The sequence below is a fragment of the Plectropomus leopardus genome, chromosome 4 (assembly GCF_026936395.1).
Source record: "Plectropomus leopardus strain MGB_pleo_1.0 chromosome 4, ASM2693639v1, whole genome shotgun sequence".
NCBI lineage: Eukaryota > Metazoa > Chordata > Actinopteri > Perciformes > Serranidae > Plectropomus > Plectropomus leopardus.
The window spans coordinates 2823207-2848554 of NC_142179.1; the positions used below are offsets into that span (position 1 = coordinate 2823207).

At 39.7% G+C, this 25348-nt stretch overlaps 2 protein-coding genes across 2 annotated transcripts in view; both read left to right on the top strand.

Annotated features, from left to right (window-relative positions):
* Positions 1-57: 57 nt before the first annotated feature.
* On the top strand, positions 58-1947 carry tas2r200.1 (taste receptor, type 2, member 200, tandem duplicate 1). Its single transcript, XM_042488938.2, has one exon. The coding sequence runs from the start codon at positions 517-519 to the stop codon at positions 1477-1479; it is 963 nt and encodes a 320-aa protein (XP_042344872.2). The 5' UTR covers positions 58-516; the 3' UTR covers positions 1480-1947.
* A 12319-nt stretch (positions 1948-14266) lies between these two features.
* The window catches only part of mmp11a (matrix metallopeptidase 11a), a 34057-nt gene continuing 22975 nt past the window's right edge, over positions 14267-25348 (top strand). Inside the window, exon 1 of the mRNA XM_042488258.2 lies at positions 14267-14547. Coding sequence (XP_042344192.1) covers positions 14443-14547 — 105 coding nt within the window. The 5' untranslated portion in view covers positions 14267-14442. The remainder of the gene's footprint in view (positions 14548-25348) is intronic.

The window sequence follows — 25348 nt, forward strand, 5'->3', positions numbered from 1 at the left end:
TATATCAATTGTTGCTTGGGCATGTTGCCTTCAGAAACTGCTTGTAAAGTACTACTCTTTTCAAAAAACTTATGTCACCAAACTTTTCAGACAAAAGTCAACAAAACTCAGTGAAATGCAAATGCTGGTAAATGACATTACCCCAGACTGGAGGAATAAAAGCCAAACACTGCAGTATGGATGATACAACAGCAACATCACCATGACAACAGGTACAAATAAACAAAGATGCAGACATAAACAAAAAACACTAAGTCTGTCAGATCATTTAGTACTCAGTAATTGCTCAGTTTCAAGTCAAGTTACATTCTACAAATGAGCAAAGCAGCAACGTGGCTGATTTAATTGATGTCTAATGTCTGTTTTCATATGCAGTGACACTCACCGGTGACTTGAGGCGAACAGATTTGCATGCTGGGTACTGTCATTTAGCGTGTGAGGACCCTGAGCATGTCATTGTGCTCTGAGGCCTGAGAGGACAGCAGCAGGATCCGTCTCCGCTGGGCCTCTGCAACCATGCTCGGACCTGCAGATCTGAAGCTGTGTGGCACCGCCCTCCTGCTGGTCCTGGGGGTGCTCGCCAACTTCTTCAATCTCGGGGTCATGCTGGTGCAGCAGCGGAGCTCCGGAGGTGTGGACACCGTGGCCGTCATCATCTGCTTCATCTCACTGAGCAACGTCCTGCTGCAGACATCCACCTTCATCCTGGTGGCGTCCGTCTGGGTCGGGGTGCTCTGCTGGCCGGACTTACCTTTCTTCTTCTGCGTCGTCCTGTTCGTGTGGCTCAGCAGCAGCTCCGTCAGTTTCTGGTCTGTCGCCTGGCTGAGCGTCCTCTACTGTATTAAGATTTTAAGCTTCTCCTCGGGTCTCTTTCGAGCGCTCAGGGAGAACATCTCGACGATCCTGAACGTCACCCTGGTGATGACCTTGCTGACCTCCTGCGTGATGTTCGCACCTTTCTTCTTCCTCCATTTCGGCAGCAAAACTTTCGATCAAAACATGACAGACACATGTATCAGGAAGCCTCTTTTTCCTGCCTGGGTGGACGTCAACGTTTATGTGATCACCTTCATCTGCTACCTCACCCTGATGCCCTCGATGATCATGCTCCCGACGTCACTGAGGCTGGTCGTCTACCTCTGCAAGCACACCTGGTCCATGCAGAAGAAGCAGAGCGGCTCTCACGCCACAAAGTCGTACCTGTTCGTCTGCAAGCTGACGGTGGCGCTGGTCTGGGTTTACCTCACCACGCTGCTCACCATCTCCCTCTACTACTTCCACGCCATCTTTGCTTCAGGGCTGAGCGCGGACTCGCTCTTCCTTGGCTTGTCGTTTTATTGCGTGGCCTCTGCGGTGCTCCTCACCTGCTCCAACAAAAACCTGAGAGAGAAGCTCGGAGAGCTGATCAGCAGGGGGAAGAACACAAACACACCGGCCAGGACTGCTGAGGAAAAGAGTGGAGCAACAGCAACAGTTTGACTGACTTTTGACTTTTATTCAAAGGGATCGTTCACCCAAAAATTTCAGTCATCATGTACTCACCTTCATGAAGATTTATAGTCCACAAAACACTGCAGGAGGTTCACAGGGAAAAGGTGTTACACTCATCTCCTAAATAATTTAAGCAAATGGTGACCAGGATTCAAACGTTAAAAAAATACACAGTAAAACCACAAAATGTCTCCATACTGCTCATCTGAGGTAATCAAAGTGTCCTGAAGCCCCGACATGCCAAATTGTTTTGAAAAACGTCACTGGCATCTTGTTTCTTAGTACAGTAGTTTCAAATCCGGCAAGGAGATTTGTTGCTTCCTTTGAACTGTGTGTTCACACCGGATGAAACACGAGCTCTTCGCACGGTGTGTTTACATTCAAAGTCAATGTTAAGATGTGGACGGATGCAGAGTCAGGCTGGACAGTGCGCTGGGCGCGATGGGCACGATAGACGCGACACAAAAACAAGTATTTCTCCACTCTGCGCAGTTCAGTATGAAGTTGTCTGACTGTACATTTTCTTTGTCTTGGTGACATTTTAAAGATAATGTATTTTACTGGATGGTGACGATATATTAAAAAACAAAATACAATATTAATATTTCTCTATCATTTTATCCACTGGATTTCTTATTGTTATTCCTATTGATAGGCAAATAATGTTGCTAATGATGAAATTAATGATTGATTAAGATTAACTGACTGACATATTTTATTCTGTGTGTGTGTGTGTGTGTGTGTGTGTTGTTGTTGCAGTTGTGCCTGATCACCAGCAGAGTTCAGTAAAGGCCTTTAGTTCCTGATCAGCCTCTGAAGTTCACATGGGTTCATGTGTGCGGTGGGAGTTTTGTTTACCGCAGAGACTCAGAGGTGTGTGTGACGGTCTGATTGCAGAAACTGTCTCACCTCCACCTGCAGAGCAAAAGAAAGACAATGAGGGCAACTGGGTCAATCACACTGACCGAAAGTTTTTCCACAGTTCCCAAACTTCAGTCATTTGCATTAACAATACTAAAACTTATTCAGTTATTCATTGTTTGTCAAAATTCAACTGAACTGCGAAAAAATAAAAATGTATAATGGCAGTTTTTCTAAAAGAAGCCAAAGTGAGCGACTTTGTTCGGTTTGTGCTGAGTTGAAATGTTTTATTTTGCACAGTGGTCCGGAGGTACGTTATTTCCCTTCACTGTATGTGCTCTCGCAGATATGGATGGAACGACTATAAACAAACTTTCACAGCAAAAACTGATCTATGCGATTAGTTTAGATGAGTTAATCACAGAGCATGTAATTAATAAAATGTATTTTTTTAATCGTTTGACAACCCGAATATAAATGGCTCACTCTAAGGTAATGTTAACACAACAGTTCTTATTTTCAGGTGATAATACACTAAAGAAAACATACTTATTACATTATATTCCATTTCTGCCAAAATATCCCCCTAAATCCTACACGCTGGACCTTTAAGTGCTAAAGTGGCTGCAAGGATCAAATCTATGAAGTGGCATGTCAGCAAATTTATCTCCATGGCAACTGAGTAAACTCGATTAACCGTGAAAAGTAACATGATTGAAAGCCTGAAAGCTAGAGAGCAGACCTTACACTGTGATCGTTTTCACTTTTTCTTGTAGCAAAACTTGTGGAAGAAAATCTGTTAAACATTAAAATATTACGTAATGATGCCAATGAAGATAGAATTACCTTGAAGAACAATGAGGCCACTATAACGCTGCAAATCCCTTTATAAAAGAGGCCTTTAATTAAATTTGTGTGAGATTTCTGGACCAGCTGCAGGTATTTCCTCTTAATGCTGCAGTTAAAGCGAGCTTATCATCCTCAAAGCGCTTTGAAATACTTCAACCACGCTGCCAATCAAAACTCTCAAACCCCCACGACATCAAACGTGTTTTTAACCCTCTGAAACCTGGAACGACATCAGTTTTGTTGTCCTGCATTCAGCAGGACCAAACCTTTCACTTACATTTAACTTTAATTTCAAACTTGAGAAAATTGTTTGATTTCTTTAAAAAATGACTAAAAAAGGCAATGAGAAACTTAGCAAGAGATGTCCAAAGTGAAAGAAATTATGGGAAAAAAAGAAAGAAAAAAAAATATACTTTAAGAGAGAGAGGAAGAGAGATTGAGAAATTATTACAAGTTAATAAAAATGTTTAAACAATGGAAAATTTCACAAAAACTATAATTATTATTGTGATTATTCTTAACTTTTATTATATATATATATATATATATATATATATATATATATAGAGAGAGAGAGAGAGAGAGAGATAATGGGGAAAAACAACAAAATTAATTTTAAAAGAGAGATGGAGAGAAAGAGACTGAGAATATTTCCCAAATTACAATTTCCCAAAAACTATATTTAAACTATATTTCCTCTTACTATTCTTATATATATATATATATATATATATATATATATATAATATTTATTGTTTGTTTTTGTTTTTTTAACTGATTTTGACCATCATTCTTTGCTCATAATTTTCTTCAAACTCATAACTCGAAACCTCTTCCTGTGTTTTTGAAAGGCATCAGGCCAGTTAGCTCAGGTTTTAAATTGGGTTAAACTGCAGCAAAGTGATGTTTGACGACATAAGCTCAAGATTCAGCTGCAGATGACGCCGAGGCATGACATCCGTCAGCCGCAGCGAACTTCTCTGGCTCTGTTTTAAACCCCCTGCTTTCCGCCGTCACCCCTTTGGCCCTTTTATTGTGGCGAGCCCTGCTGGGGTCACCCGGGGTCACGCCAGAAGGAGAGAACGAGGGTTAATGCCTGCAAACTCACTAATAACCCACACTGCCCCCCTCCAGGGCCGTGTTTCACAGCTCCCTCCACAGGGACGGAGGGGGCAGGCAGCTGGAGGCCGGGCGCTTCCATCCACGCGTCTGGTTTACATTAAACGGACACATGTGCTCTTTGTTTTGAGAAGTGCGGCTGACACGAACCCATAACCAGTCGTATGAAAAATGGATTTCTCAGGCGGCGGATTTAAGCTAAATTCTGCTCACGTTGAACAGGAGGTATCGTAATGACAGGAAGCCTACGACTCAGCTTCATTAGAGACGACGGGCAGAGTCTCGCTGAGCGGCCCGTCTGAGACGGACTCTGTGCGTGTGTCAGATATGAATCTGTTGCCAAGTATGTAAAATGTTTCAGCTCTTGTATATCACATGTCAGAGTTTTACTGCTGGATGTAAAAAGCAGGACGACTTTTTCTGTCCACGGCTGAGATTTATACTCCGGGCTCTCACACAATGGCGCAGTGTTTAGTTCGGGGACACATGGCGGTTGATGGACAGATGAGCCGTGACAGCGATCAAACCTGTGACCTTTTTTTATGACCGGACAATGTGTTAAACTACCAGAGACCACCCTGCAGCTACAAACAGACGCTGGGTGCTGAAATGAAGTGTGTAATGATACTCCATATTTTAATCAAAAAATGCCATAAAAATATTTACTAACTAATGTCTCTGATATATCCTCTTCCTCTGTGACACACAGCTCCATTGTTGTCTAAAAACTAATGAAAACGCATCAGTGAGCCCCATTGTTGCACTGTGGGACATGTTTCCTCACGAAATATGTATTCATCCACTGCCAAAAATAGTTTTTTTGTTGGTTTTTTTTACAGAAAACTTTTAATTTTTCAGAAAAAAAAACCAAAACCCTTTGGGCTCGCTTTAATTACACACACTTGTAAAATGTGCTTTTCAAAATCAGGGTATAAAAAAAAAAAGTATACATTAATATGATTTTCTACTTTTATTTAGTTTATTTTTTGAACTAACATCAGTCTTAACTGTAAGTATCAAATACTCATTAATTTTCAGAATTTTTACCCTTAAAATGCTAGGTTTTTGTCATGATGCCACAATGTTTTTAGATGAAAAAAAAAACAATAAAAAATGAATTATTTCAATATACTACATACAAAGTAGATTTTTTTTTCAAATAATAAATAATAAAAATTTCAAATTCCAAGTCAAAAGCCAAGACTTAAATCCAAACACTGCAATAATTTCTTAAAATTATTATTCTGCCCACCAAGAGTCACGTCGCCAGAGAACAACACGATAACAAGATGACTGTGTTTCCACTGAGTGATGTTCTGCGACTTCTCCTCTGATGATAACATCCCAGTAACCATGGCGATGGATGTTCAAAACATTAGCAGCTTTATTTCTATTGCAGCCACCGCATTAGACGTCATTACCAATCCAAGGCCACGTAGGCGTGTTATGGAGCTGTGATAGAAAGGCGAGCCCCTTATACGCGGGAGCGGCCACGTATGAGGGATTTCTGGGAGCTGATAGTTCACCGATGAATTTTGGATTAAAAACTTCCAGATGATCCGCTCAATAGAGTTATGTGATGCAATAACAGCTCTTGTAGCTCCTGCTGCATCATGATGGAGACAGTTCCTACTGACAAGCACATAGACACAGCGTCATGTGACCTAGAAAAGACTAAAAACAGTGGTTCCCACTGCAGTTTTGCCAAATATGGCTTTTTAAAATCTCCTGAACTACCACCTCATGTGAGCATAAAAACATTTTTACAATAAATGTGATTTTTTGGGGGGAAATTTGCCTGTTTCCATTTCATATTTGCAATTTCATATTGGATTTCTTAACAATAAAAAAAAAAAAAAGATTTCCAAAAAGGATCATTTTGGATCCGGAGGTTAAAGTTCCTTCACAGCATGTGACGTCTGCACAGCTGCAGGTATCAGAGACTCCTTCAGAGGAGTTATTGTGCCGTCATTAATTCTGCCAAAACATTTTGCAAAAAAGCAAGATAACAGCTTCAGTAACCACGAGGGAAACTGCGAAGCCACGTTGAGCTTTTTCATATCAGCGTCACACTCTGTTTCCCTTCAATCACCTGAAACCGACGGGGAGATTGTTCTCACCTCACAGAGCTTCACTGAGAGTAAACAGTGATTAGCAGGAACACACACGGTTAAACTGCGAGACAAAGTCACTGTTTTACAAGTCACAAGACGTCTTTTAAGTGTTTTTTTCTTTTTTTGGTGTCAGGTTTCAAATCAAACCACTTCTTTTTAACCTCATCCGTACTGCGCCCTACCCCAAATACAGCATTCAAAGTGTGCGACTGTGATTTTATATCCAGAATTAACGCGACTAAATATCACTGCTCGATTTCTGTTCCCATCCTGCAGCAGTACCTCCAACTCAGAGCTACTAAAGTTCTTTTTGCATTTTGATTTCGGTGCTCCGCCTTCAGTCTCACGCCCTGTTAAGGGCATTTGTGGGTGTTTATTAGACAACTGGCATGTGCTTTCGATGAACGAAGAGATTCATCGATCTGAGAACACAGGCACGAACAATTCGTCAGGTTAAGGAGATTGACGTAGACGTAGAGTTTTCTTACGAACTTACTTAAGAACAATTTAAGAAGGAATTTAAGAAAATATAAATATATTGGTGAATGAGGCCAAATCTCGTTATCTAACTATCTACTATAAAAAAGTGTCAAAAAAATGCCAAATTGCCAAACAGTTCCTCACCGCAACATCGAATCTGCAAAGTCCAACAGTCTGTCGGCAGCAGATGCAATTGGGGATTTTGTACGACCACCTGTAGGAAGTATACGCAGATTTATCAGGATAATAAAGTTTGAGACACAAGTTTGCTTCTCTGACTTTCACAGACCAAGTATCAGAAGTTCCAAATCTTTAAATTTAACTCATAAAATAAAAGTCTGAATTTGTGGGTGTGAGTGAGGGCGTGTACATGGGCAGATGTAACGAGTCAAGTCAAGTCCGTGGCATGAACAACCCCCATATCTCTCTCTCTCTCTCTCTCTCTCTCACACACACACACACACACACACACACACACACACACACACACAGACACAGCATTACTCACTGGAAAGCCACGCTGTGCACTTCTGTTGTGCGCCCCCCTTTTTTTTTTTTTTTTTTTTTGGCATTTTCACCAAAAGGAAAACACCGAGCTCCATCAAGATAATCTGCGCGTGTTAACAGATTCCATTCATAATCGAGGAGCAGCTGCTGCGTCAGGACCAGATGTAAAACACTGAATCTTTTCATCTGAAAACATCTTCGGCTTGATTTCAGCTGGACAAAGCGATGGTAACACAAAGTGCTGGATGTCGGCCTGGAACTAACGTGCAGGTGTCAGATTGGGATCATTATTATGTAGATATTTATATTCTGCTATAAGTAATACAAATGTGCATGAAGACAGAGCCGGCCTTTCCCATTAAGCACTTGCTTAGGGCCCCCGGTCTTTGACGGCCCCAATAAATGTTTTTTTATTAACCTGAGATGATAAGCAGAGTATCCAACATACCCTCGATAAAAATATCTGCCACCACAAATTGATTTTATATTTTTGGAGCTGTACCGTTCATTTGGAGCCCTATTGGAATATATTGATAGCTCCACACTCTCAGAGCACAGAGTGTACTCTGGGCACAGGTGGAGCAGCACAACATCAGGTGCAATGAGAGTGAAATTTAACCCTTGATTGCACAAGTTTATTAAGTTTGCAGCAGCTGATCCTTTCATCCATCAATCTAATCAGCTCTCATCAGACCAACAGATCAATCTTTTTTTTTTAACTGATTTTCAGGTAGTTTTCTTGTACTTTGTACTGATTTCTTGAATATTTTGAGTAATTTCTTTCATTGCTCATCACCTTCTATTGTGTTTTTCACAGAAATCAAGACAATTTGTAGTTTCCAAAGGGTTTAAGTATGCTGCATAGTTTTTATTTTTTACGGTGGTTGCACCTGTAGTCGCTGATATCCTTATACTCATTAGCCCCATTAACCTCTTGCCACAGGATACCGAGCCTGTTTAACCATTATTTTGAAAGGGTATCTTTTCTTTGCGCTTTAAAATACATCCTTCCACATTAATCAGCATGTTATGTTTTCAGCGTTTGCCCGCACCAGTGTCACTTACGCAGATTCCTTCATTTTTTATTGGACTTGGCAGAGACTTGGATCCTGATTTCGAGGCGTATTTCTTTTCTAATTGAGAGCTGCTGTCATGAGCTGGAGCGCTGCCACCTCTTGTAAAAAGTACTGAGGAGGAAAATGTATTGGGACCATCTGTGAGGAACACGAGATAGCTTGTTTATAAAAATCACGTGAAGACAATGGCCAGCGCAGGTTACTTTTAGAGATACAAGAGCGGTTTAAAGTCTCCTTAACTTAAGATGATAAAGAGTTTTTGGAAAGTTCAGAGTCAAATGACAGACCTGCTGAAGATCAAAAACACTTTCCTCTCAAACACAGTAAAGATTTATTGAGCGTGATTGAAATACAGTAGATCTGTTGGACTTATAAACGTTACTCTGATGACCGCCTGCAGCAGGAATGACCTCATTGGTTACATTAAATCTGAATGGGTAGAGAAAAACAAAAAATGATAAAAACATCAGTGACAACTTCAAATTAACTGTATTCCTATTTAAGACAATACAAACGATTAAATAAAACAATTTTGAATTTTTGAGTTTAAAGACAAAGACAGAAACTCTTGCACACTGTCCCGTTTACACTGCTAACATATTTACTGAGTGAAAAAACAACATTTCGATCTAACAAACCTTCATAAAGGTACGATGACATTATCAGCGTAGATAGATAGATTCATAGATAACAATCTTAAAATATCACAGCTTTCAAGCATCTGAACAAATGGAGCAAATGAGCATATAATTTAGCATCTGTGCAGTCGACAAATAAACTGTCAACTATCCCAGGCCAAAGACAAAATACAATCAAGTGCAAGAGATGAGTTAAACACCTCGAGGAAAGTTTCATTTTTAGAAAAATTGGTTTTGAGTTTAAAAATAATGCGTCTTTTACGATGGCACAGATTCAGCCAATAGATGGCATTAGAGGGCGATGTCAAAGGTTTCACGTAACAATCGAGGCGAAGGTAGAGGAGATCAAAATGATTTACTTTTAAATGGAGGCAATGATGTAGACAGCGGAGGTCTATGCGTCCTTAACCCTGTTATGTCACGGGTCAAATTGACCAATTTCAAAGTTTAAAAAAAAATTAAAAGGAAAACTATTTTGAAGAATTTTTTAAGCACACACATGCATGCACAAACAAAATGCTATGTCACTTTGTCAAGAAAAATTAAATGCATTTCAAGTTTTAAATTGGAATTTAAAGGGTCGATTTGACTTTGGCCATACATGTGCTCATAACTGATAAGTACGATATTTCAGAGGAGCACTTGAAGGCAGCACTACATAAATATTGGCAGCATTTCAAACTGACGCCGTCTGACAGCGTATCAAACCACCATGAAAGGTGTCTTTGTGCATGAGTGTGTGATGCCGAAATCACTGTCCAAGCAGCAGTAATTGACGAGTACAGGCTAGTAAAAGTCTTGTGCCCGAAATTTGAAAAGAAGGCTAAAAATTGATGCAACAGAAACAGAAATATCTACTTTTTTCCTTCCCTACATTCTTCTTCCTGGTCAAAACCTTGTGCCTACATTACCCACAGTGCACCTCAACTGTAGACAGCTAATTTAGGTGTTTCATGCTTGCAGCAGCTGATTTATCCTGCAGCAGAGGTGAGCACAGACATCTCTCTTCTTTTTTATTCCACATTTCCAGATTTTTTTTAAAATTTCCAAACCAGTAATCTTTAGAGCTAATTGACTTCCACAACATCACACGCAGACATTTATCAGACCGGAGACACCGAAGGTTTTATAATATTTTCCCGTATGCAGCAGTACGCCACTACACCTGGACTTTGATGTGTCAGAGGATTACTTTAGCTTAGCATAAAGACTGGAGGCAGATGGAAACAGTTAGCCTACCTCTGCCTAAAGATGGGAAATACAACACGTCTAAAGCTCGCTAATGATCGTATTATATTTCATGTATTTAATCCACACACACCGAGACGGTTCACAGAAATTCTGGGGGCAATGGAAACATGATGTTCATGCATGTAAAATTGTCTTTTTATGGATTAAACCAACAAAATTAAACCCGATGATTAGTGAGCTGCAGAGGTGCTGGCTGGTTGTGGTGGAAGAACTACTTAGATCCTATAATTAAGTTAAAGTACTAATACCACATTGTAAAAATTGTAAGAAAACAAAAAAGGAAGAAAAAAAACCCCAAAACCTCAAAATTATATATATATATATATATATATATATATATATATATATATATATATATATATGTGTGTGTGTGTGTGTGTATATATATATATATATATATATATACATATATATTTAAATCATAAAAATTACCAGAAAATTTGACAATCAAAAAAAAGTAATTACAGTGTTCAGATAAATGAAGCGAAGTAAAAAAGTACATTTCCCTCTGAAGTGTAGTAAAGATATAAAGTGACATGAAAAGTAAATACACAAGTAAAGTGCCTGAATTTTGTACTAAAGTGCAGTACTTGAGTAAATGTACTTAGTTAGATTACATCAATGCTGGTCACCGAACAGAAGCTAATCAACTTTTAACTAATAAACCTTCTCATCTAACTCTCAGAAACAAGGCAAATATTTCCCAAAATGTTCAACTATAGATAAAAAAGAGGAATAATTATGTGAAAAGACTTCAAAGAGGACGCAGTGTGTGTGTGTGTGAAGTGTGTGAGAAAGAAAGGAGTGTGTGTGATAAATAGAGAGAGAGCATGAGGGATTCTGTTGATTTATTTTCGCAGCTGTAGGATAAAATGGTCCACAGTTGGACCCACTGGAGCTTTCTGACCCTCCTCCGTCCCTTTGTGCCCAAAACCCCCCCCAAAAAACCCCTCTCTGAGTCAGTTTGAGATCATTTCTATAATTACGACCACTAATAGCAGTAAAGAATTCAGCAGAGCTTTCGTGTTTTAATAGCTGTCGGGTTTCCGAGGGCTATTTGGACTGAAACAAGGGCTCTAATAAAACCTGATTGCCTGACAAGGAACTGCGCGCTCTGCACCACATCAGGCCCGTTACCTTCTGAGCGTAATGAAAGAGAAAAGGGAAAAGCTTCATAAGAAAGTGACACTTGTAATTTCTGGACAGGAGACTGTAATTAATGTTACAGGAAGCAGATGTATTGCGTACGGAGGCCAATTTAAAGTCAGAGCTGACACTGGATTGGTCACATGTCAGTGGGGTTTGGTCCTCACCCTCTTATTTAAACTGTTAGTGTGTCGAGTAACACAAGATAGGGACACAGTAACATGTAATAACAGCAGTAATTAAGGAATATTATTCGTTTTTCAACTGTTTTATAGTTCAAAGACTTGTAACTTTGCGACATTTGTGCAAAAACAAACAGCAAAGTACTTTTTCAGCACATAAATAATGCTGACTTCACATGCTCCTTGGAAAATATTGTATTTACGAGTTACGAACAGCCCTCGAAAGTCATATTTATGAGTGCAAAATTGGAAAATTTTGATGATATACGAATTGCCGAGTTGTGACATTTGCATGACGTTTCAAGGCAGCAGAAATGGCAGAAAGCATGAGCACAGTGTCAACAATTGTTGGTAAAAAATTACACATTTGGTTATTTTGTTCCTAATAGCTATCACTTAATTTTAGTAGTTTTACATTTGAATATATATGCATCTACTAGCTGTAGCAAGCAAACGTTTTACTATAAAGCATGCCAGGCGTGTATACTAACATTAATAACGTTATTTTAAAACATGAGTTGCCGAATTGACTTGCATAAACATGGCGGGCAAAAGTCAATGTTTGGTCAATTGTAAGAAACTTTTTTTCATTAATTTCCATATTAATTAGATGTTTTGATCACATGTGAAGTGTAATACACATATTAGTGTGTGGGGCAAGCCTCCAGATACCACGAACTCTCGTTGGTGTCACACGAGTGCACATACGTGAACGCAGCTCCCTCACAACAAGGCTAAAAACATGACGCTAGTGACGTTTTTCAAAACAACTTGGCATGTTTGGGCTTCAGGACACTTGCATTACTTTGGGTGAGCAGTATGGAGACATTTTGTGGTTTTATTATGGGTTTTTTTTTTGAGGTTTGAATCCTGGTCACCATTTGCTTCAATTGTTTGGGAGATGAGCGCAACACCTTTTCCCCATTAAACTCCAGCAGTGTTTTGTTGACAATAAAACTTCACCCGACTTTCCATCGGCATGAGGCGGAGTAGATAGTAGGTGGGGTCCCATTACAGACTGGCACAAAACTTAAGTAATATTTTGAAATGTCAATACAACGTTGTGAGATGACTGTGTTTCCACTGAGTGATGTTCTGTGACTTCTCTGGCGATAACATCCCAGTTTCCATGGCGATGGATGTTCCAAAACATTATCAGCTTTATTTCTATTGCAGCCACGGCACTAGCCGTCATTATTTCCAATCCAAGACCACGTAGGCGTGTTATGGAGCCATAATGGAAAGGCAAGCCCCTTATACGTTGGAGCGGCCACATATGAGGGATTTCTGGGAGCTGATAGTCCACGATTTCACAGAGGAATTATGGATTCAAAACTTCCGTATGATCTGCTCAACTTTCTCAGAGTTATATGATGCAATAACAGCTCTTGTAGCTCTTGCTGCATCATGAGGGAGCCAGTTATTAATGACAAGCTCATAACGATAGCATCATGTGACGTAGAAAAGCCCACAAAAATGTTTTCATTGCAGTTTAATGAAATTTGGCTTTTGCGAATCGCCTGAAATACCATGCCATGCTGACGTAAAAAACTTTTTGCTATAAATGGGATTTTTTACAAAGCTGATGTTTCCATTAGGCGTATTTTATATTCGCAATTGCAATTTGTGCAATTTAAGGGGTTAATGGAAACCCACCTAACAACTAAATTTTCTTTTTTGGGGGGTTAACTATCCCTTTAAGAGAAAAATAAAACATTAAAAATAACATCTGGAGAATGTATTTATGCTGTACGATCTTTTTTTTCTGAAAGAGGTGGGAAAATTATGGCTATATATCCCTGTGAAACTTGCATTAAAACTACATTTTTGTACATTAAACATTTTCTGTTTTAATTTTAATTTGTTTGTTTTAATTCTTCTGTTTTATACAGAATTTTTCTAATCTTTTAATCTATTCTTTTATTCTGTCCTGATTGTTTTTATTTCATTTATTAGTTCTATTATTTCTGTGTTTACGGCTAATATTCTTCAAACAGCATTTACTCTTATTGGTATTCTTATTGTAATTTTTGTTGTGTAATTGTTTCTCTCTTTGTTATTTGCTTCTGCTTTGCCTTGTTTGTCAAAGCACTGTAAAATCTGTTTTAAAAGGTGCTATATAAAAAAGGGTAATATTATTATTATTATAAATAAAGTTATTATCAAACATTAATTTTCTTTAGTTCACACATCCGCACTGCTTGACTTAACATGACTATTTCTCATAAAATACTGGACTTGTGGTGTGTTTTGTGGTTGGTTGGTCTGTTTTCACTGTAGGTGATTGTGTTCTTGTAATACTCTTGTAATAATCCTGTAATATCTCCATATGCACGGTAGAGTACCATGCTGTGTAGTGTTTTAATGTGGGAAAGTGTGCGTATTTTATGGATGGTCTCAAGCCAAAACGCAACATTTGGTTTCTGCATAAACGGATCCACAGGTGGGTGAAAAAGCAGCATCATCTGTTTTGAATTGACGGGCGCGCGGCAGAGAAAGGGTTAAGAGTCACATGGTAGCGGGTGGTATTATCAGCCCTGGGCTGTAAAAAAAAAAAAGTGTATGTGGAGGAAAAAAAACCTTTAGGAGAACAAAGAAATCAGAGTCTATTTAAAGAGAAGTAGCCCCGGATCCTGCAGCCGTGTGACTCCCGGCTTTGCGCACCGCTCACAGCTGCGCCGAATCCAGCCTGCCCGTGCACCACCGCGGCTCCCGACGGCGGTGAAGGATGCGGACTTCTCTGGTCGTGTGCTGCTACGCGTTTGCGCTGCAATGCCTCCCGAGCACGCTTTGTCTTCCAGTGCGGGGATCCAGCAGGTACAAAGTGGCACCGGTGAGTCGGAGGATTTTTTTTAACTCGTTGCAAAGTCGAAACAAAAAGAAAGTTTTCTGCAGAAGTTTTTTTTTGTTGTTGTTGTGATGTTTTCGTGCAAAATGAGTCGGTTTGGTTGAACTTGTTGCACGCGCGGAAAAGATTTATTCTGATGCATTTTGAAGGAAATCTGCAGTGTTGACTTTCTTCCAGTGGTGGAACGTAACTAAGTACATTTACTCAAGTACTGTATTTGAGTACAAATGTGAAGTACTTCGTGACGCTTTATACTTTTACTCCACTGTATTTCAGAGGGAATTATTGTACTTTTTACTGCACTACATTTATTTGCATGCTTTAGTTTTAAAATATTAGGACTTTTGCATAAAAAACATAAGAGTTAATAAAATATGTTCTGTTCTGAAATAAACAGTTTATCTTTAACGATTAACTGATTAATCGGTCAGAGGTTTGCATTAAAATTATGGCCAACTATTTCATAAACATGTCTCTTTCTCTTTTTAAAAAATAATATTTTAAGTTTTTTGAGTTTTTTATTCTTATTTTTGCATGAAAAACACAAGAGTTTATAAAAATGTTTTAAAAAATTGTGGTTGTTTTATCATAATTTTGAGTTTTGAGGGTGCTTTTTTTAAAAAGAGTTTTTAGTTCTTTGTGTTTTGTTATTACTTCTAATAAGTTTTGGGATTTTATTGGGCCCCTTTTTTATTTAATAATAATAATAACAATAATAATAATAATAATAATAATAATAACAATAATACATTTTATTTATGGAGTGCTTTCCACAATACTCATAGATGATTATTTATCAAAAACAACACAAAACAACGTTACCACAAGGAAGGACTGAAAAGTATGTTTATACTTGTAATACTTTAAGTACTTTTTTCTGAATATATTTACTTACTTTTACTAGAGTGAAACTTTCAATGCAGGACTTTTACTCATAAGAGTATTTTTACAATGTGGTATAAGTACTTTTACCTAAGTAAAGGATCTAAATACCTCCTCCACCACTGCTTTCTTTATTCTTCCTCCTGCCACAAGTGACTCCCCCACCCCCTAAACACACACACCCACATCCACTTGCACACACAAATGCACGTGCGCACACACTCGTGCACATTGCAATATTTTTCCTGTGCAGACTTTGGAGCAGAATGAGTCACTTTGTAACAAAGTAAACACAATCCACATTCTTGCACCAGGAATTTCTTTTAAAGTAACACTTTTCCCCTCACACACACGTGCACACACCCTTCCCTCGAAATCATCCGGACCAATGACACTGATGTTGTAATTAAGAAAATGGTTATTTTTACGCGCGCCCAGGAGCTGACCTGTCACTGTAATTAGCCCGGGAGCTGCTCTTACTTTGAAGAAATGACTATCATCACTATTTTTTTTTGTCTGCTCAGCAGCACTGGAAGCAGTCATGACTTTGCAGCCAAAAGCTGACGTCTTGTGCTCACCGTGCGTGCAGGATGACAGCAGAGTGTTTTGGTTTTGCCTCGGTGCAGCCAGCTCTGATCTCGGAGGAGGAGAGAGGGAGAGAAAAACTAAAGGTTGCTGAGTTCCCCTGTCTGCAGGGCAGGAAGCAGTAATAACAGGTCTTAAAGGCATTTTGTCAACAACGCCATAAAAGAGAGGGGTCGTCCATATGGACCCGTCATGATGGCGTCAGTGGCACGCGCTACACAGCGTCCCAGTTGTGTGTTTTAATGGTTTTTACAACTCATTTCATCTTGTTTAATGTCATTTCCATTCATTTAAATTACTCACTTTGTTCTGCGGCTGTTCTGCAAACCTGACCACATGCTGCAAAATACTTTATATTTATTATTTCCTCTTAATGTAATATAGTTTGACATGCATGCTTTTGTGCAGGAATGTCCTGTTTGCAGGTGCAAAGAATAAGAGGTCATTCATCAAAACAAACGGGCGGCTCAGATGAGCAGTTACAGTCAGGAATGTAGCGGATACTGTGAGGAGTTCTGAGGCTGCAGAGGGATGGAGGTGTTTTGATTTTAAAGTATGATTGCAGGTTATTTTAGGAGGCCAGTGTGCAGAGTAAACAGTTGTGCAATAGTTTTATGATGTCCTAACAACAGGGTGTGTGCAATATTTGTTATTTGCAATGTATCTGCTATATTTTGTTTGTGCAATTTGGATTATGTGCAATTCATCGGTGTGATTTGGCACAGCTGGTGCTGTTTTTCTCATATGTAGTTTGTTTTATTCTAACTGTGGCATTTATGGGCGCAGCATCTGAGTCCAAGACAAATTTCTGTACGGTACAATAAAGTATATCGTATCGTATCATATCGTATTGTATCGTATCGTGATGTCAGGGTGGGTGATATATTGAATATACTGGAGTTATCCCGGCTTGTTCTACGAGCGATACATAAAATAACATTATCATAAAAATCGAGTATAAATTGTGACATCGTTTTCATAAGCCACTGGCGTTTGGGTTACCTCGCTCTCTGCCTCTCACAGACACACACACAAAGCAGGGCTTTTGCAGAGCTCCAGACTGTGACTATTTAGTCACATTTGGCAACTATGGAGCGCTACTGCAGTTTGCAAATACTATTAATACCTGAACTGTAGAGCTGTTAGTTCCCAGCTTACAGAGAATAAATCATCAGGTTTAACAGGACTGCGGTAACAGTCTAACCTCGTGAGTGGTAGCTGCAGTAGTGTGAGCAGGTGTGGCGTGTGTTTGTATCTGCAGAGCTCCTTTCATGACTATTTAGTCACATTTTGAGACCATACAATACTTTCTAAAGTGTCATTATAAAAGTACTTTAACTTCCTTATAACCATATTTTGTTAAATTTTATTATAACAGTAGTGTATTCGAAGTTTAGTATTTGACATTAGCTACTTTATGCTTGTTGTAACAGCAGATCATTCAATAATTTTATATATATTAGCAGTTAACTTTAGTTTAAAGAGCACTGAAAATATCGCGATATATATCGTGTATCGCAGCATAACCTTGAAGTATCACTATAAAATTGTAAAGCCATATTGCCCAGCCCTATCATATCGTATCGTATTGTACCTAATTTTAAACTGCTTTGAACAGCACTGTTTGTGTTGATTCATTAGTATCCACTCTGTGTTTTTGCATACTTGAAATACCTTTCCACAGTTTAATCCACAGTAATCAGCAGTCAGGCCATTGTAGTGTTATGACATGTCTTTGTCGACGGTGTGATTATGTGTCGGGTTGAAACCAGGTTTTTACTCATGACAAATGACTCTTCTCCACCAACACATTATCAGAGCTACGTTGCACCTGTGATGACAACTTTGTTATGTCTGCCGGTCATCTCACTGGGAAGTCTAATCTGCAGTTTTGTCAATTTGTTCCCCTGTTGTTGACAAAAGAGTGAGTGATTACACAGGCCCGGACAGGCCTCAGTGTCTGTGGCATTCAGGGCAGCGGGACTCACAGAGCGCCTGTTTTCTGTCTGCAGTGAAGAGGGGGAGCTAACAGCTAACTGTTATTGTCAATAAACCCTGAGTCTCCTCGGTTCTCCTCTATTTTTGCCCATCATGTCGATGTCTGCGGGCGAAGCGATTGGTCGGGGAACCGTGAGAGCAAAGGTGACATCAGAGCCGAACTGGGTTCCCATCGTGTGGATCTAGGTCACAGCTGCGCCGGGCTGTGAGTGGCTGATGGGATTCGGGGAGGGGGGGGGCTGCAGTTAAAAGACACATGCACCCCGCTTTCATGAAGTTTATCAGATGCTTTTGTTAGTCAACAGGAGGAGGAGCCTCGTTCACTAAGGCAGCATCACGCTGGAGTGAGTCTGCAGGTTGAGTGAAACCTGGCAGGCCCGGGTGAGTTTGGCAGGAGGGTGCTGGTATTTAAATATAGTAAAGTGCACAGTGAGTCTCTGGATGGCCAAGTTTGCATTTTGATTCATTTCACAAGCTGCGTCTCCATCGCTTGACACAATGATTGCAGGTGGACATGTTAACATTTACAACAGTGATGCTCAACTTGTGGCCTGAAGGCCAAATCTGGCCTCTGATAGGATGCCAGGTGTTTTTGTACTTTTAGTATACAGAAGGTGCCAGAGTGCATCAAACAGCATTAAAATAGAGCTTGTTTAACAAAAGTGCCAGTGGAGAATCCCCCACACCCCTGACAGAGGTCCTAACTCAGACCCTAATGTCCGAAAATCCGAGAAACGTCCTAAAATGAGAGACATGTCCTAAAATGCAAAAAATGCCCTAAAATCCTGGGAAACTCCTAAAACGTAAAAATTGTCCTAAAATCCCAGAAATTTAAAAAAATTCTAAAAACGTTCTAAAATGGGAGAAATGTCCTAAAATCCCAGAAACATGTATGGGGCTACTGCGACTTGCTCACTTTAGTTTGACATCTCGCACTAATACTGCAGTTTATTCTCCTTCCTGCTTCGCTACTGGCTTTATGCAAGACCCACCCTACTCCGCCTCCAATCAGCGACATCGCTCTTCTTGATGCTTCTCTCACGCGTCTTGCCATCAGTGTTGCCAGATGTATGATAATTATCATTTTTGCACAATATTTTGCCCCCTGCAAGATCAAAACTTCCACTGCTAATTTCTTGGCTCCTACATCTGTGTTTTACGCATCACGTCTCGCATGATCTCCTTCGTGTTTAGTGTAGGCCACGTTAAGGTCACGTTTGTCGAACAGACACTGCTGTCGTTTGTTTTTGTAAACACTCGGCCGCCTGCTGGGAAAAAACCTGACGTCCGCTGTGGGCTGAGTCAAAAAGTCTGAATCAAAAATTTGTTTAAATGCTTGTTTACTAAAGTTATAAATGTATTCGTTCTTCGTACGATAATTTTAAGCCTCTGATACGACAGTTAAACATTTCCAATCTGGCAGCACTGCTTGCCGTGCTTGTTGGAGGTAAACACAACCATCAGACACGAGCGAGAGACAAACAAGAGAGACAGGAGGGAGCGCACTTCACTGAAAACAGATGGCAGATGTCATCTACATGTCAATGTCTCCTTTTAAAGCAAACCAAGACGGTGCTCGACTGTAAAAGAGGGACAGCAAATATGGCTGAACAAGAGGCCGAGGGCCATGTGAACTGCATACTTATTACAGACTCATTTAGAGGATTTACAGTGGACACGAGAGGAAAAGACGACAGCTAGGGCCAAGAAAAGAGCTCGAGAGACAGAGGACAATATTAAAAGCTCTGGAAAAGTGGCTTTAAATAGTAAGAATGCACATATTAAATCAAAGTTGACCACCTCTTTAAGTGTCTACAAAAATCAATTTCGACAGCTGTCTGCACAAAATTACTCTTTACTGAACAACAGTGATGGGGATCAAGACCCGGCTCTACTGAAGACCGGGTACGGCTCTTTTAAAAACCCCTAAATCAATAAGGTTTGAGCTTATCGATACTGCTATCGAGTCCCATGAGAACTATAAGGTAACATTACATCTCAAGTCATATCACATCCTTTAATTTCAGTCTGTGGTCCCAATACGATTGTCCAGTTTTTCAGCAGGTTTGTAGTTTTATTCCCTTTTTGTAAACTGTTTTTTTTAATGTCCTGCTTTACAATATTTATGCTTAAAAATATCATGATTTTATTCAGTCATATTGCCCAGCTTTACATGAAAGTCAAGCGCGCTCACTCCACAGCTAAATCTGGGGACCAAAATGTTCCCAGAAGTATACTGCACAGAACAATAACTAGCAAAAAAAACTCTACTTGTAGCAATCAGTCGACTGAGGCTTCTGCGACTGATGATTTAAATCTCAGACTTTCAAGAGTCAACCCTAAAAAGGAAAGCCCGCAGGAGATCTGTGGTTACCATGAACATGACTGATACTTTTACCCCAAAGCATAAATTGAAATTATCATGCAACTCTGTAAAGTAACACTCATCATAAGTGCAGGAATCAGCCCTTACACAGCGTACTGTAGCCTGTAGACGTAACACATATTACACAAACTCGGTGAAAAGTTTAAATTTCACACTGCTGTGCTGGGTCCAAAAAGTGGAAAAAAAATGCATACTATCTCAAATCTTTCCGTCTTGTTTCACCCGTCACTCATACAACCTTAAGCCATATGTGCGCTGCAGGAGGAGCCGGCGAGAAGATACACTCTGCAGCACATCTCCTTCGCAAATGTTCTGCATGTGTCAATCACCACACAGGATAAGAAATCATGTGTTTACTTGGCTGAATATTCGAGCCATGTAAACTGTAATGTCCTGACTTCAACTCTGACCTTTTGACTGGAGTCTGCAGCCATCTCCGTCCGTCTTTACCCTTTGAAAGCTGAGTAAATTGGTTTTAAGGCAACAAGAAACTTACAAAGACATGGCCTGAAAATTAGCCAAAAGATACATAAAAATTAACATAAAATTACTTGAAAACAAGCCCAAAAAAGCTATTAAAAAAGCCTTTAAAAAGTACTGAAAAAAAAAATTCTGTGACATAATTTTAATTTTAAATATATAAAATTATTGTTATTATGAATTTAGTTTTCTGGATAATTTCCTAATAATCCTCCAATTTTTACGACACATTTTTAAGTAACTTTCTTGTCACCTTTTACTAATTTCTTGCAATTTGTGAGACATTTCTTGCCAAGTTGGTCATTGCCTTTTGTCACCATGTTTGTAAGGTTTCAAGGGGTCAAATAGCTTGTGAAATGTGTCTGATTGCAGCACAAGAAAACTGATGTCCATCCAACTCCAATTCCTTTTTTTATAGACATTAACCTCAGGTATTAAGTTATTTTTCGTTTTATATATTAGTAAGTTATCTAGTATTTTTCTTTTCATGTGCACACACGTTCTGAATGACAATAAAATGAACTTTGAAATAATAAATAAATGAAATAAAATAAGAAATAATAATAAATAAATAATAATGAAAAATAAATAATTACATAATATACAAAATAATAAATGAATAAAATAAAATGAACCTTCAAAGGGTTAATTAAATCAAATAAAGACAGCGGAAGACTTTTTGTGGTTGCCAGGAAAGATAAGATATTCAAGCAGATGCCCAGATGGTTTACATCACCTTCCACTGCCGGGTGTTTCTGATCTTCAGATGATATATCGGATTAAGAGAGTAAGAAGGGAGATAACGAGGTATTTGCTGATGAAAAAAAACGGCACGCCCCCGTCCTATCTGGCACAATAAATCCTCTCTCACTGTAAGCAATCCTTTGTCCCTGTTTTTTCAACGAGAGCACACCCTTTAAATTGAAACCGTATCTGTCTCCTCGTGTAAACACTCACTTATGACTTACTTCCTATCATCCGGATTCACCAGTATGAGGTTTAGACCGTTAGATATCAAGTTTATGAAAAAGCCTCTTCTCATTTTCCTGCCGCCAAACAAATTGTTGTTAAAAGAATCAATAAAACGTTTTTTATTCTGATTTAAATGAGATTTAAATGTCTTCCTTTTTAAGATGTCATGAGTCGGAGATGCTAAGTGAATTTCAGGAGGATTTTTTTTCGATCATATCTTTTTAATTTCTTTTTTGGACCCACTTTCCCTCCACCTTCCTGTTCTACTTCTGCTGCACTTATAGATTTCCGACTGCCCTCATTCGAAACACATGTCGAGTGGATGCAGTGCGTTCTGGTTTCCTGATGGTAATGCTGGTGGACAAATTGTAATTTGAATTTTTACATGCATTGGATACAAACAACACTTGTCAGCGGGATGAATTATTCGTTCGTCGTCATGGAAATTGATGTCAAAGGGAATAAGTGTAGAATATCACCAGGATTTTGAATTCAAAGTCTGACTAAAGGAAATTAAAGGAAATGCTTTTTTTCATTTTCTTGCCAAGAGTTAGACGAGAACAAAAGGTATTTTCAGGACAAAACTCTTTGATACAAACTGCCCATTTAGGAGCTCCTTCAAGAACATCTTCAAGGCCGTTTCCATGTCTACGTGCCAGCAACAGCCATGACCCGGGGCTTTAAGTTTTCTGGCTGTCCATCCGTCCATCCCGTTCTCATACACGCAATGTCTCAAGAACAACTTGAGGCAATTTCTTCAAATTTGGCACAAACATCCACTTGCACTCAACGATGAAGTGATTACATTTTGGCGGTCAAAGTTCACCGCGACTTTGTCTGTCTCACTCTTCAGAACACAATATCTCAAGAACGCCTTGAGGGAATTTCTTCAAATTTGGCACAAACGTCTATTTGAACTCCACAATGAACTGATTAAAATTTGGTTGTCGAAGGTCAAGATGACTGTCGGGCTGCCCCTTGAAAGTCTGCCCGTTTTTTTTTGTTTTGTAGTTTGCTAGTCAGAGTGCTGTGCGGTGTACTTTTGCAACACATTCTCACTCCAAACTCGTCGCATAGAGACGTTTGGTCAGGTGACCTTCCACGTCAACTCATGATTTGTGTTTTAGGTATTCTTCCACATCAAGCTATGACGTGCCGGGATGCCGCAACAGAACACACGGGACGCAAACTCCAGACTACCATACGAAAGTTGGTTGTTTGTGTGACCCATTCACCCCCCCGCCCGCCCGCATTATGAGCACACTCGCACTCCTTCATATTACCTGGTTGACCAACCTGCTCTCACTCCGAACGTCAAAGCTTGGCATGGACGATCACTGCCCAACTGTCACCATGTGATGACTTCAGAGAGAGACTGGGTTGACTTTTGGGGACGTTTTGGTCCCCATATTTTGAAGCGAAGAGTGAGCACTCTTGACTTTCACTACAGTCTTTGGCACAGGCTGTTGTAAAGATGCCATAACTCTAAGCTAAGTATAACAAAAAGACCTCAAGGTAAACAGCTGAATCACGCAGTGAAACTAACATATTTACCGTAGAAACACATCAGGCTATTTGGGAAATATTTTGGGCAAAATGGATTATTATTGCCATGTCAATTATGCATCCTCCACCTGCTCCTCTGAAATATCGTTTTTGCTGTACTTATGAGTTACGAGCTCATGAACGGCCCTCCAAAGTCCTTTTGAGTGGGAAATTTCGATGATACCGAAGTTGCCAAGCTCCAGGGCAGCAGAAATGGTGGAAAACATGGAAACAGTGTTAAAAAAAATCTTTATTTTGTCTCCAGTAGCTATAATTTCCTTTAAGTAGTTGCACATTAGTATGTGTATCTGTTAAGTATAGCAAGCAAGCAAACTTTCAACTACAAATCATTCTTGGCGAGTATGTTAGTAGACACATAGTCAGGTTTAATAAAAGTACACAGTGAGATACTTCTTTTAATCTAAAAGCGTAGGCGAAGTTTAGAGTTTGTTTTGTAATTTGGAGCAGGCTATCCCGTGTCAGTGACTCAGGAGACAGAAGTGTTTTGGCCGCACTTGCGTGTTCACCTGTAATTTCAGAGCAGACAATCGAAATCCTGTCAGGAGACTTTGTGACGACGCTACGAAAATACCCGCGGGACAATTAGTCCGTCACTTTCTGCTGAGAGTGCAAGAAGCCGCTGATGAGACATGAAAACCCTTAAAGAGCCTGAAGGCCTCGTGAAGGCGTCTCCACGCCCGGAACATGTGAGGGAGCTTGTGATGGTAGCGGCGGAGGTGGAGGTGATGTTGAGGGGGCGTCCGTTACATGTACGGACATATCTAGCTTCTGGTTGCAGTGATGACAAGATGTGTGAGCGGCGGTGCAGGGGATCTGACTGTGGTATTCACAGAGAGACGTGTCTGTACACGGCGCATCTGAAGAGCGTCTCCAGTCTGACAACAAACCCACCACCATCACCCAACCAGGTCACCGTGCCTCAGTCTGACACGACCGAGCACGACCTGCAGGGAGCCCGAAGGCTGTCAGGACGTTTTCACTGTTGATTTAACCAGGAAACTTTTGACTGAGGCCAACGTCAACACCACTTTAAACCAAACTGCGCCTTCACTGAGGAGACAGACTCTTAATTTAAAACCCTAAAAGCAAAAGTGGAAAGCGGTGAAGTAATGAGTCCTAAAACGCCGTTAGCCTTTTTGCACTTCCGGTTCTGGGTTTTTTTAAAGGGTTTTCAGTAAAATGCCTTAAATAAGGTCTGCGGTTAACACAGGCCAAAGATATTTAGATGTTCTGTTCTGCAACATAAAATACGTCCGTATAAACACAATTTTTTAACTTTTAAGGTTTTACTTGTCTTAAAAAAGGCAGTTATTTACAAGTGGCTAAATGGGACTACAGTGTTTGCTATCAGAGGGCTTTTGTTTTGAAAGGGAAGGAGGGAAGTTGACGTAAAACAGACGTCTTTGTCGTTCCTCATCTGTATGACAGCAACAGACTTTTAAACTGCAGTAAAAGAGTGGTACAGAGTCAATATAATCATCAAAACATCATTTTCACTGTCTTTTTCTGCTGACAAAAAATCAGCGAGCCACCGTTTCTCTCGATGTGCTGCAGCTGACAAGCACTGCTCAGGTGAGCAGCGGATGCTCTAACTCGATAAAATGGGCGCTGAAATAAAAAACATAAAGTTTGGTGTTGCTTACGCACTGCTGACGCGTGTTGTGTAAAAAGGGCCTAAGTCTCAAAAACCTGTGTCTGTCACAGAGCTTATTTTTGCCGATTCATTGAAAATCCCACTGAAAAATCCCATAAGGTTTTTGACAAGGGGACCAGTGCGATGCTAACTTCTGGGTCAGCCTACAAAAATATGTCATCCCTTCACTGCTCTATTAGGTGTGGCAACTTAAAAAATAAACTCAAATACTGAAGTGAAAGGTTTTTATTATTTAACCCAGACCCAGTTTTTTCATTATTTTG

Excerpts from the sequence above, each read along its gene's own strand:
- tas2r200.1 (XM_042488938.2), top strand. The coding sequence starts at position 517 with ATGCTCGGACCTGCAGATCTGAAGCTGTGTGGCACCGCCCTCCTGCTG.